General features: G+C 38.9%; 1 protein-coding gene across 1 annotated transcript; it reads left to right on the top strand.

Annotated features, from left to right (window-relative positions):
* Nucleotides 1-11177: 11177 nt before the first annotated feature.
* LOC108066968 (ATP-dependent RNA helicase glh-2) lies at nucleotides 11178-12104 on the top strand. Its single transcript, XM_017155775.3, has 4 exons — nucleotides 11178-11344; nucleotides 11398-11612; nucleotides 11671-11879; nucleotides 11935-12104. The coding sequence occupies exons 1-4, from the start codon at nucleotides 11276-11278 to the stop codon at nucleotides 11982-11984; spliced, it is 543 nt and encodes a 180-aa protein (XP_017011264.2). The 5' UTR covers nucleotides 11178-11275; the 3' UTR covers nucleotides 11985-12104.
* Nucleotides 12105-12521: the final 417 nt, after the last annotated feature.

Genomic DNA, 12521 nt, shown 5'->3' with positions numbered 1-12521 from the left:
TCTGGCTTTTTTGTCGCCATCGTCTCGCAGTTTCACTTTTTGCCAGCTGCTATTTCCCCAACGCCCGTTCAAATTTCCATTGCGTATGGGTGTAAATGTCTTATATAGTAACGAATATATATATAACTGGATACACGTATGTATATCCGAGTATATACGTTCGCTTAAGAGCGAAAGAGATGGGGAGACAACTGAAACCGAGAGCAGCAAATTGAAAAACCCACCAAAAAAAAAAGGAAAAACTGCGGGCATTTTTATGTTAATCAGGTCAATGGCACGTTGGAGTCCCCTCTTATCCCTCCCCTTCAAAAGCGAAAATTGGGCCACTAGTAGCGTCCTCTATTCCACAAAAAACAACAACAACACCACCAACAAGCTTTATTTTTGGCTGCGATGTCAAACAAGGTCTCTAACAAATTGTTTAGCTTTTGTTTGGCATTTGTTGCTTCTCCATAAAGTAGTTTTTTCTTTCAACTGTGACAAATTAAAACCTAGGGTTGAATGGGTTAAATTCGAAATGGAGGAGAGAGCACAACTCTTTCCCTATAGAACCGATCTCGACATTTTGTTGTGCTCTCGAGCGAGATATTTGTTTAGGCAGAATGAACAAACAAAAAACACACAGATACATGGGACATCCCTGGATCCATTGTTATCGGTGATCCTGTTATGATTCCATTTCATATCCAGCCAGCAGGAACTTCCCTTTTTGTCATTTCCGCCTCTCATCCGCTGCTGTGACAATTTCGAAATAAATTCCACGCTGTAAGTTGGTTTTTCATTGCGGATTATAAGGAGATTATGAATGTTTCTGCAAAGGAAATAATTCCATTGCATAATTCTCTGTCACATGAAGAGGGAGCTATTGTGAATGTCAAGTTACAAATATATTTAGGGGACCATTTTGATTTTTTTCAGAATAGGAATTTCTGTATTGGGACAATTTTTGCAATTTTAAAATAATTAAATTATTTATTTACTCTCTGGTTAAGAGGTAATTATAATTGGCCTATTATAATAAAATAGGGAATATTTTTTTAAAGGTCTTTTTTGATTTTTGATTTCCTAATTAATTCAACTAAATGAAAGTATTTTTCCTTTCTATACAAATGAGAGATATACATAACTTAATTTATGAAAATTATAGATTTAAATTCGCCATGAATCTCGAACAACTAGCAGATTTAATGATCCATTCAGTGGCGAAATCCGAAATCCGAGCCAAAACTTTTCACCCCCAACGCATCAAAATCGTCGACTGACAAGTACGAGTGTCTTCCATTCTTTCCTCCGTCCCCTTTCGGCTTTTCGAAGCGTAAAAGCTTTTTTCTGCCAGGCATGCAAATTTTATTACGCACGCATACACTCGTTGGAACATTTGTGTGTATGTATGTGTATGCCCACATTGCGGGGGAAGTCCATAATTATGTATTTATGCAAATTTCCGATGGAGCGAGGCGAAGAAGTGACGCCGCCATATTGTCGCATCATTTACCATTTACGAAATTGTTTAATTCAATTAAATAATTATGCATATGTTTTGCCGACACGCATGACACCCTGCAACCTGCACCCTCCGCCCTAAAAAAGCGACCCACCCTCTGCAGCACCCCCAAAAAACTCGTCGAATTACCAGCGACAATAAACTTTGCATGGGCTTTGTTACAATGGGTGGAAAGCGGGTGGGTGGGGAGGTGGAAGGTCGGGGGACGGGGTGGAGTGTGCCAAAGTCTTAAGCCTGCTTCAAGGAACGTGGTCCGTAAGCTAATTCATAAGCAGTGGGAGGAAAACACTCGGTACTGCACTGACAAATTTGTAATTTATTCTTAATTTTTTAAGAATTAAATGATTATAAAAATGGGAAAGAAAGGAATATCCTTTAAATATTAATAATATTAATAAATATTTTAAAAAAATAAATACTTCGCAACTGTATTAAAATAATTGTATCCTGACTTTTTTTCAGTGTATCTGAAGGCGCGCAATTCATTTGCTTAATGCAGAGACTCAGGGGTTGGGATATCCATCCGCTCATATGAATCTTTATGCGCGGATTTAGCTGAAAACTTTTATTGAGTCAATGTTATGAGCATAAGCGAAATTACCTATACCATATATGCAAATCGGGAAAAAGGGCAATTACCTAAATCTCTGACATAAAATAAGTAACGCATCTGAATAAAATAAAATGGAAAGCCATTCAATTTGAGTAAATCTGCACGGGGAATGCACAGTTTTGAAAGAAATTGTACTATCTAAAACACTTTAAAAATGCAGACAATTTCGGAATCAACTTGATACGGAAATATTTAAGTTAAAATTAAAAGAGTTTTAAAATTAATCAGGATGTAGGTTAAGAAACTTCTCAAAACCCCAAAACCCAGTAGCATCTACTCTCTTTAATTTATAGGTATGACATTTCCTTAATCCGATTCACCTTTTTCGAACTTTACGATAATCATCAAGATTCAATACATGATTGGGCGAGGAGAATGATTACCTTTAAAATGATTTCCCGCCATATTTCTAAGCCGAGAATGAAAGAAAGCCGTCGGCCGACAAAGGGATGTGAAATAGTTTATGTCCCGCTTCACACAAAAAATATATACCCGAAATCGCCTCCGCCCTCGCACCTGGGAAAAATGCCCCTCACACCATCCTGATTAGAATGCGAACAAGTGACTCCATTTTTCCAGATTTTTTATTTGATTTTCATATAATTTGGATTTTGATTGAAATTAAATTCGGACACACGCTTTGCATGGCTAATGAACGGTGGAAGAAAAGCTCATGAATCTCTTTCTCGATGGCTTTTCATTCCATTCCCAGGGGTCTGGGCCTTTGAAGTCGTGGGTGTCTCGCTTGTGGGAGGAGAATTGAAGACAGACGAGTTTTGACGCATTTCTGATATCTTTTTAATGTTCTCATTAAACGAGTCAAAGACGTCACCTGCATTCGGTATTCGATTTAAACGAATGTCATTTATCTATTCCCATTTGCTGACTGCGGGAAAATTCAGGAGGTAATTGAATTAAGATAGCAGATAGAACTGTTTCGGTATGGACAATTAGATGTAGTAAATAAAAAAATCTTAAATAAATCTTTAGAAAAATTATAGTGAAATAAATCTAAAGAACAAAAGACTACCTGATCCAGTCATCCATCAATAAACCGCCCACCCCAATTAAATGACATATCGTATATTGTAAACCAATTATTTGGAAACCGTAATCGATATGCGATGATCTGTCTGCGACAAATGTGGAAAACAAATTTCCCGTATATCAACCATAAATTAAATACGGAAAAATATCACATTTCCCTTCGTGAGTCACAGGCTCCCCAACAAGACCAAAGTAATTATGTGAAAATCTTGGTTTTCTTCGATAAATTCGGTGTGCAATTTTCCAGATTGTCATTGGCAAACAATTGGAGAAATACAAAAACCAAAGGAATACGAGAACAATGAAATAATTGATATGTAAAATAATATTTGGTCGCTGACAAAACTAAAACTCTAATAGCGATACCCAGGTACAGGTCCCCCATTCATTCATTCATTGTTCGCTGGACGGCCTGCTGTGCTCTTAATATAATAATCATAATAAATCCCTAATAATTTCCGAGCCATCAAAGAGCGGCGACGACAGATTGGAATTTAATGGTCCGGGGGACCGGGATCCGAAAGCCGAGATGCGAGTTGCGAGTTGCGAGGACCGGCTTAATGAACTCGGTTGACAAATTTCTTGCCGGCAGCAAGAAGGGCTCCTTGCTGATCTGATCCTCCAGACAAAGCGTGTTTCATTAGGTTGCACAAACAACTCATCCGTCATGTGTCGTCTTTGGCCTTTGTTTGGGAAATTGCGGTTGATTGCACACGATCCGAGAACCGAGATTCGGGATTCGTTCGGTATTCGGGATTCGAGATCGAGGACCCGGCGTCGAGGATCCTTCAGGGGCACTTTTAACTAACTTTCCACGAGTGCCCGGGTAATTGTCTTTGGCCCTAAGGCTACTGTAGCCGCAGCCTCCATTGTCTGCCCCGATTCTTCCCATCTATTCTTTTTCTTTTGGGAAATTTGTCAACACCGATCGAAGCTGAGAAGTTGCTCGGCTAAGGAGCAAATCAATTTCGGTTTACCCTCAGATCTTTGCCGGGAAAACCAAAACGATTCCATTCAGCCAGCTGCGGCGAAAAGAGGGGGTGCGGGCTCAGGGTCCCTTTATTGATATTTAATTTATGTTCTATTTGAGAGCAGTGGCTGCATTGACGACACAAATTACATATTGACACGCTGATGGTTTTTTAATATGCACACTCGGCTACGTCATCTGGTTCTGGGCTCGGTACTCGATGCTCGCAGCTCGGCGCTCTTTTGTCTCCGCTTGAAACAATAAAATCGAAATTCATTTAATGAATTTATACATTTAATTTATTGGCGCGGCCTTTTATCAAAATTTGATAAAGAGAGGGAATGAAATGGCGTCACGGAGCTCGGCTGCTCCGGATTCCCTCCATTGCACACGGCCTACGCGACGGCGCTCCCTTTCCTCTTTCCCTTTCCGCGGACATTAACAGATGCGGTTATGTTGGTTAACAAACATTTTATTGGCAGTTCAATTTCGATTTTTAATTAAAGCGTGAAATATTTTTGGACGTCATTTATACGGCAATTCGCTCAATCGGCATTCCGCGGAAGCAGAATTAATTTTCATTTGGGGAGCGGGTGGACTTAACTCTGTGGCACAAATTACTGTCATTATAAATTGTGTAAGTAGCGGAGAAAGTCTTTTAAAACAAAATATACAATTTAAGTCTTTATTTCGACTATTACGGAAAATTATTTGTCTTAAAATAAATGTTTACGTTAATACGAATCTGGTTTATTAGTATAAACATAACTTACCTTGACATATTTTAAGTACAGAAACCATTTAAATATTTTGTTTTACGGAAAATCGAAAAGACCATCAAATTACCTACTTGGAATTTTTTACACAACATTTTAGATTTTTTTTCTATTAAAAAAAAAATAAACCAAAAATACTGTGTTTTTCAATCAATATTTTAATTTTTTTATGAAACTTTTAAACAGTTTCTATTTAACCTTCTAATTAATTTAGCTCTAAAAACCGTTCCAAATATTTGTCTTATGTTCTATTTCTATATTTATGTAGAGCGTTACGCGTCTTATCCGCCGCAAATCCAATTACGTCTTGAAAAGCCCCAGAAAAGGTTTTTATTCGATATTTAAAGCGCCAAGCGGTAATTACAAGAGGGCACACTAAAAGGAAAAGACCGATGCAAACAATATGGATAACAAATGAAAATGCAAACTTAGTTCGTTTATAGGGCTTCCCCCTCGATTCGATCCAGGGGCCCCATATAAATGCCTGCTTATGTATATCATTTTGTGCCGCATGTGTAGTTGCGCGACTATTTTTCCACGCCTTGAATTTAATTCGAATTGGAACCGAAACAGCAGGAAAATAGTTGCTAAATTGCAAAGAGACAATGGCAACGGCAAAACAAAAAGCATCGATACAAATGCGATTAAATTACGGGCCTTAACTATTTACGTGCTGCAAAAGCTGGAGGAGGGGGAGGTGGGGGATCTGGGTGGTCACCCTGTAATTCACATTAAAACCATGGAACACGAAAAATGCTCCAAGTCTGCAAATAAGCAAAAAGTTCGAATAGGAAAATTAAAAATCGATAACATTAAATTGAGCCGACACCGTTCGTTCGGTGGGTACAAAGTGGGCGAAAGTGGGTGCCACTTGCTTTTCCATGTGGGTTTCTTTATTTCGCATATAAAAGCAAGGAGGAAAGCAAAAAGTAAGAACTTAAGCGTATTAAATTGGATTTGATGGAAAAGCTGCAACCAAACATGCGACAAATTCCACACACACACACACTCATGTACAAAGGATAAGTAATATGTGTTTTATGTGGATGGGAGTAAAAATTTGCATTTGAACATAAGCATTATATGATGGTTAAATTTAAAGTAATTTATCTGTTATTCTACAAATTCACAGGAATAAATTAAATGGACTGTTTTTCTCCTTTTATAAATCTGAATATGATGTTATTTTGTTATTCCTTTAAATCTTATTCATGTTCCGGTATATTTTTAAAGGTTTTAGACCTAAGAAATATTCAGTAACTTTTGCCTACACCGAAAAAAACTAGATATCAAACTATGTCGTGATGTCGCCACATTGCTTTTTCCTCTCGTTTCGAAGTCAGAGAATCTTAGAAAGGGAGAAATTTTGGTATAAACGATATGCACATGCAATACCAGAATATTACCATGCGCATATCGATTTGACCGCGACGTTTTTTTGTGTGTGATTCAAACTCAATTAAGATAAAAACCCACCGATTCCTTTTTTCCTGTACATCCTTAATATTTTTAGTCAAGCGGCAAAGGAAATTCGAATTTATCTCAATAAACATTTCCTCGTAGGCATAACTGTCGCCTCATCAATTTACTGTTGACATTTGCCCAAGCCACCAAATGGAAATGGAAATGCATTAAAAATTGATTTACGCCGGCTATTTACGCTCATAAATTTGTAGCTATTTAGCGGTTCTCCAAAACAACCAACAAATTGTCAACACACATTCTCGTCCACAAACGACGGCGTAGGCAGCTCAAAAAGAGAACAAACCGAACAAAAAACTGAAATATTACACTCGAATATTAAAAAACAAAAAGGTCAGGGGGACAGGGGGTGCGGAAAAGGAGGGCACAGACAAAAAAATGACAACCGCTTGAAGAGACCAAATGAAGCGCAGCGGAAGCCACGCAAAACGAGCACAAGAACAACAGGGGAAAACATAAATGAAAACGAAAACAAAACGAAAAACATAAAACATAAAAATAGAATTGACAATGCGTTGACAGTTGGCTCTGTGTTGGTGTTGGTGGGGCGGAAGAGGAGGAACAGGGAAGCACCAGGGGTCACGGGTCAGGGGTTAGGGGGAGGCAGGAAAAGGCCAATGGCCCGAAGGACTCGAACCACATTCCTACGATTACTCAGACAAGTTATCAAGAGAGACCCCCATATCTAAAAAAAACTTATTAAAGTACCTTAAGATAAATAAATTGTGAAAATAAGAAATATTCTCATCTAATATTGATGAAAATATAAATATGGTATACCTTCTATTTTATAATATTTAAATATATTAGTCAAAAGAGTTTAATACTTAACCTTTTTGATCCTATAGCAACTACATACATCTTAAAAGTCACAAGAATTTCTTTTAAATTGCATTTATATTATTTAAAGATAATATTACAAAATAAGGTTGTCTGAAAAAAAAATAATCGCTAATACTAAAATTGTATTTTAAAAGGATGTCCTTTAGGACCTTGAAAAGTGACAGATTTTAGAACTGAAAAGTGCCATCATTAGGATCACATTTATGGGGATCGGAAGTGACAGAACCCACTCATTGAAGCGTCATATATGGCACATTAATTTTCGCTGGAAATTGGTTTGAGTTAATGTCCTGCCAAGGGTCAGAATGGCCAGAAGGACGTTCGGGTCATCTGTCAGATTGGCAAAAGCAAAAGGTCACCAAAGGTTCCGATATTGATTTCACAGTTATTGCTGCTGACAAAGCGGCGCTTTCGAATGAAAAGTGTAATATTTCAATTTTAAGCCTGCGACAATAGTGAAAAGGCCCGAAACTAAGGGGAGATGAGTCCCAAAAGCGAACATGACACAATTTAAACTGCCTGACCCCTGGCCACTGGTCACCGGGCGACACCCCCTTTCATTAGCCCTGACCACCGCTGGTCACCACCTCCATTGTCCTGCATGTCCTGAATGTCCCGCTTCGGGTTTATTGTTATTGTTATTATTCGAAAGTGTTCCTCCTGCAAATGCCGAGCGGAAGTATTCTGGCCCATTGTTACTGCACTTCTACGGCCTTGGCGGGATCTGTTCGGGAATGAAAGAGAGAAAGGGGAAGGGGTCGTGGACCCATAGGAAAACTCCGGGCACGCGCCATGCGGGGACTAAACTAATGACGAGGCCCGAACTACGGAAACCCGCTCAAGTGGTCCTTCAAAATGCACTGGTCAAAAAAAGAAGTCTCAATAAGTATGAAAAATATTTACAAATAAAAAAAATGGTATTTAAATAATTCTAGGCCCGAAAAACAAACGTAGATCTTTATTAGAACTACCTTGATTGGAAAAATGTCCATAAATATTTCAGAAAATAATATCCTAAGATGAGCTAATATCTTATGATTATTACAGAAATACATATAACAAATCTATCTATATCTTTTAACGATCTATTTCTGTATTTGCATTTTTTCCAGTGCCTCTGGCCAGAATTCCAGGCCCAACCCCCAATTGCCAAAGGAGTCGACTATCTGTCCATCTGTGGGTGGATGTATCTATATCTTTTCCTTTCTGCCTGTGCGACTCATAAAGCCGGGGCTAAATGATGCAAGCAATGCCCCTTCGGTTGTTGCTGCTGCTTTTGGCACATGACAGCCAGCCAAAAACCAATAAATGTTCTCAAATTTATTGCTTTTCATTCAAAAATTACTTTTGTTTGTTTCGGTTTTCACAATCAAATCACACAGAGAGATCCATCCCATCCATCCCGGCCATCCCCCGAGGCTATTTGCCGGACAGGACATCAGTTTTTATATCGCAAATTGTCAACAACAACAACAGCCATCAACAACAACAAAGAAATCTTACTAAGAGGTAGATATAAAATTGGAGAAATATCAATCTTTGAAAAAGAAAACAGTATTCGCGAGAGATGTTTGAGTTCATTGATTTTTTAACACAAAGCTTTAAGAAATGAAATGGAAATAGCTGCTACAAATTTATAAGAATTTATTAAATTTCCAAGTAAAACTATATTTCTCCTATTTTATTAGTTTTTCTATTAAAGACGTTTTAAAACAATATGCTAGCCCCACCCCCAAAACACTCACATCTTTATCAATACGCTCTAGTGAAAGACGATTTATTCCAGTGATTAAGCGAAAGGCATTTCATATTTTAGCCAATTAGGAGAACGATCGCAACAACAGATCCAACAAGCATCACTAATTGGCAGACGTTTAACACTCCCCCTGCCAAAATACCCGAGTTGGGGCCATAAAACGATTTCCAAATGAAAATTGGAGGCACTCAGCCAGCTACTGCAGACGCAGAGATGGAGATCATCATCATCCTCATTTTCATTTTCATTATTATCGCGAGAAGCACAAGACGAAGGGGTTACGATAGGGAAGATGGGTGCTATAGGGTAAGTCTGCTATATGGCAGTTCCCCCACGCGCCGATGATGCCGATGATTAATTGCCCCGAAAATGTTTGTTTTCATAAACAATTTTTTTAATAGGCCCTCGCATGTGTTGGCTGTCGACTCCCATCACGGAAAAACCTGGGGTCGACGAGTGGGCGGGGTCAAAGAGTTAAATCGATTCGAGTGTTGTCGTTGTCGGATCTTAATGCAGATGACTCCGATGACTCCAATCCCAGGCAGTTCCAGCCAGCTATTTTTGTGTCCTCCTTCTCTGATCGATGCACTCGAGTTGGGAATGTAAAAAGAGTTGATAAATCAAAATGTTCTCCTCGGCAGCCACAAGGCATTTGAACGCCCCCGTGGCCCTGACAAATGAGCTCTTGGTATTCGGGCTTATTGAAGGTGTTAATTGGCAGCAATTAGGATGGACCTTAAGCGGTCGAAATTCATATTTCCCCGCGCCTAAAAATAGAGACAGACGCTCGGTGAAAAAATAGACGGAGCAACAGCAACGAAAGAAAAACATTTCCCCCAAATTTATGAAATTTTTGTGTGCTACGCGGAGTTTGTGGCATTTCCTAAAAGATTTTTTCAATTAAAAATAAAAAATGTTTTCAACAGGTGACAAAACAATTTTACGGCCCAAGACCGCACGAATGCCATAAAATGGGATTAGCCATCAGGGAGATGATCAAAGGAGGGGCATTCCTTGTTTTGAGTTAAAGGGACCATCAAATATTTTATGCATTTTAAATTGCTGCTAAAAAAGCAGAGCTAACGTGCCTTCAGCTCTTGCCATTCAGGCCATAAATCTTAGGGATCTACAGATACTTTTTAGGACCGACAGGTAGATGCATACATATAATACTATGGCTGGTCCCAAGGACATGCCCACACTTGGGCTCAAGTGCATTATGAATATGAAGCAATAATATGTTTATGAACCTCATAACGAGCCAATTTATGAGGTCATCTGCCATTGTCTGCAGCTCCTTTGTAGGTCAGCCTTTGGCCTTTGTTTTGCCGATCGGCCAGGCACATAAATAATACTCGCATCGATAGGGAACTGGTTTGCCAGAGGCAGCCGAGAAAGATACAGCTGTGCGGCATGCGGTGAGTACAGGTGGAAGTCGCTACAAGGGCAGGCGGTATGTGGAGGATAAGGACTGCTATCTACCGAAGTAACACACCGAAGAAACCAATAGGTTGATTATTTGATTTCCCTTCTTGGTCCGTTATATTTTCTGCAAATATATTTTAAGATTTTTTGGGATCTAACAGTCATAAATTATTTGTTTGCCACGCTAAAACTGGCTTATATTTGTTCAAAATCCCATCTTAATCATCGCTTTTTATAGTCAATCGTTCAATTAACAATACAACAAAGCCTTATATTATAAAAATACTTTTAATTAAAACATGAACATTGCCATAATTAATTTTTATTACGCCACATTTATTTGAACATGTTTTTATTTATCTATCAGCATCTAGATATTACTTTCATAAATCAGCAAAGCAGACACTTAAATGACTAATTCAATAAATTTAGATAGCCGTTTTTAAATGCCATCAATAGGCTAATGGCTTGTTGTCCATAACATGAGATGGTGATTAAAAATGTATATTATGACTTTGTGTTTGCTCACAATTTGAATTTTATTATGACTGGGATTATGTGGGAAATTATCACAAAGATTCCGTTAGAACTGGTTTAATCTAATGTTATTCATATTTTGATAGCAGTATTTTAAGAATAGAGTTCAACAAACAATTAAATATCATATTTGGTATAAATCTAATAACACAAATAAAAATCAAGTCGTCATAGGACGAAAAGTTATGTGTACTTGAAGGAACTCCGTTCTGATTCATTCATTTCTATTCCGGCATTCGGTTAGGTAACAGATCGGTATAACAACAACCGGCCAACAAAATTGTATTAAAAATCGTTTAAAAATTGTTAAAGTTTTCTCAAGATGGAGAACGGTCCGGAATTTAGCTGGGAGTACAGTCATGGCGGTCAGGGCAATCCCAACTTTTCACAGGTGAGTTTGTTAAAGTCTTTCCGGGGTATGGTTAAGTCAATCATTAACTTTAGATGGGAAGGGGCGGAACGCCTCCTGGTGGCGGTGGTCGCCAGTGGCTGCACTCGAACCAGGGAAACACCCAAAACTTTATGCCAGGCTCAAGTCCCCACGGATCGGGATCTCACCCCCATCACGCATCCCCAGGTGATCCCTTCGCCTCGTACAACCAAAACATGCTGAACATGTACACGAATTTCAAGCCCAGTTACGGACATTCTCAAGTGGGGTAAGTAAAGCTACGACTCCTAAGATTTCTATTGTATATATTTAAAATATTTCAATAGTCCAGCCATTGTCCAGGGAGTAGGTCGAGAACCTAGTCAAGAGATGAGCCGTGGAATGGGTAATGGAATGTCTGAATCTATGGGGTTCAATGAAGGCATGAATGCAGGCATGAATCGGGGCATGAGCAATGGTTTTGGCGGTGGAATGGGAGTTGGTTCCATGCGTGGAGGTCAGAGGTTAGCCGGAGGCTACGCTGGGCGTTCGAATGGTATATATAATTAATAATATTAACCTCTCCAAAGATAAATACATCTTTATTACAGGCCTGAACGATCCGAACCCTTCGCAATCCCACCGAGGTAGTTGGTTCTAGAACTCGCATCCCATGATTATTTCCCATCTATAACCGGATACGGAGCACCGTTGTAAAGATCTATCCATAGGCAATCCATAAACTGTATTTTAGCGAATAAATCGAAATTTTCCGTTTAAATAGAGAGTTTAGTATAATAGATCACATAATATATAAATATTTGGAACATCTATCAATCCATAATCACGTGTCCTCACTTTATCTATGACCGTTTAATTGTAATCGATATTCAAATATGGCCGAGGGTCAAACGGAGCCATTAGAGCTGGATGACCTTTTGCCTTTTCGGGGTGCTGCGACCTCTGTCATCAGGGATCTGCATGGAAATCACGGATGGAATGGTGGGGGACTTCTGTAGTTTCGGGAGGGTGGGCCGGGGTGGCGTTTCGGGCATAAATAACAAATGCAATGTATTTGTATGTATAAATTATGATGACACTATTAGTTAGCATGTCATTTGGCAGCGGGTCTATAAATTACGGACAGGCAACAACTGCACCACACCCACCCTGCCGTTTTTGGACCGATGTGCATCCG

Source organism: Drosophila takahashii, chromosome 2L (genome assembly GCF_030179915.1).
Source record: "Drosophila takahashii strain IR98-3 E-12201 chromosome 2L, DtakHiC1v2, whole genome shotgun sequence".
Lineage (NCBI taxonomy): Eukaryota > Metazoa > Arthropoda > Insecta > Diptera > Drosophilidae > Drosophila > Drosophila takahashii.
Note: the sequence above shows the minus strand (reverse complement) of the source record. Positions and strands in the feature narration are given on the sequence as shown.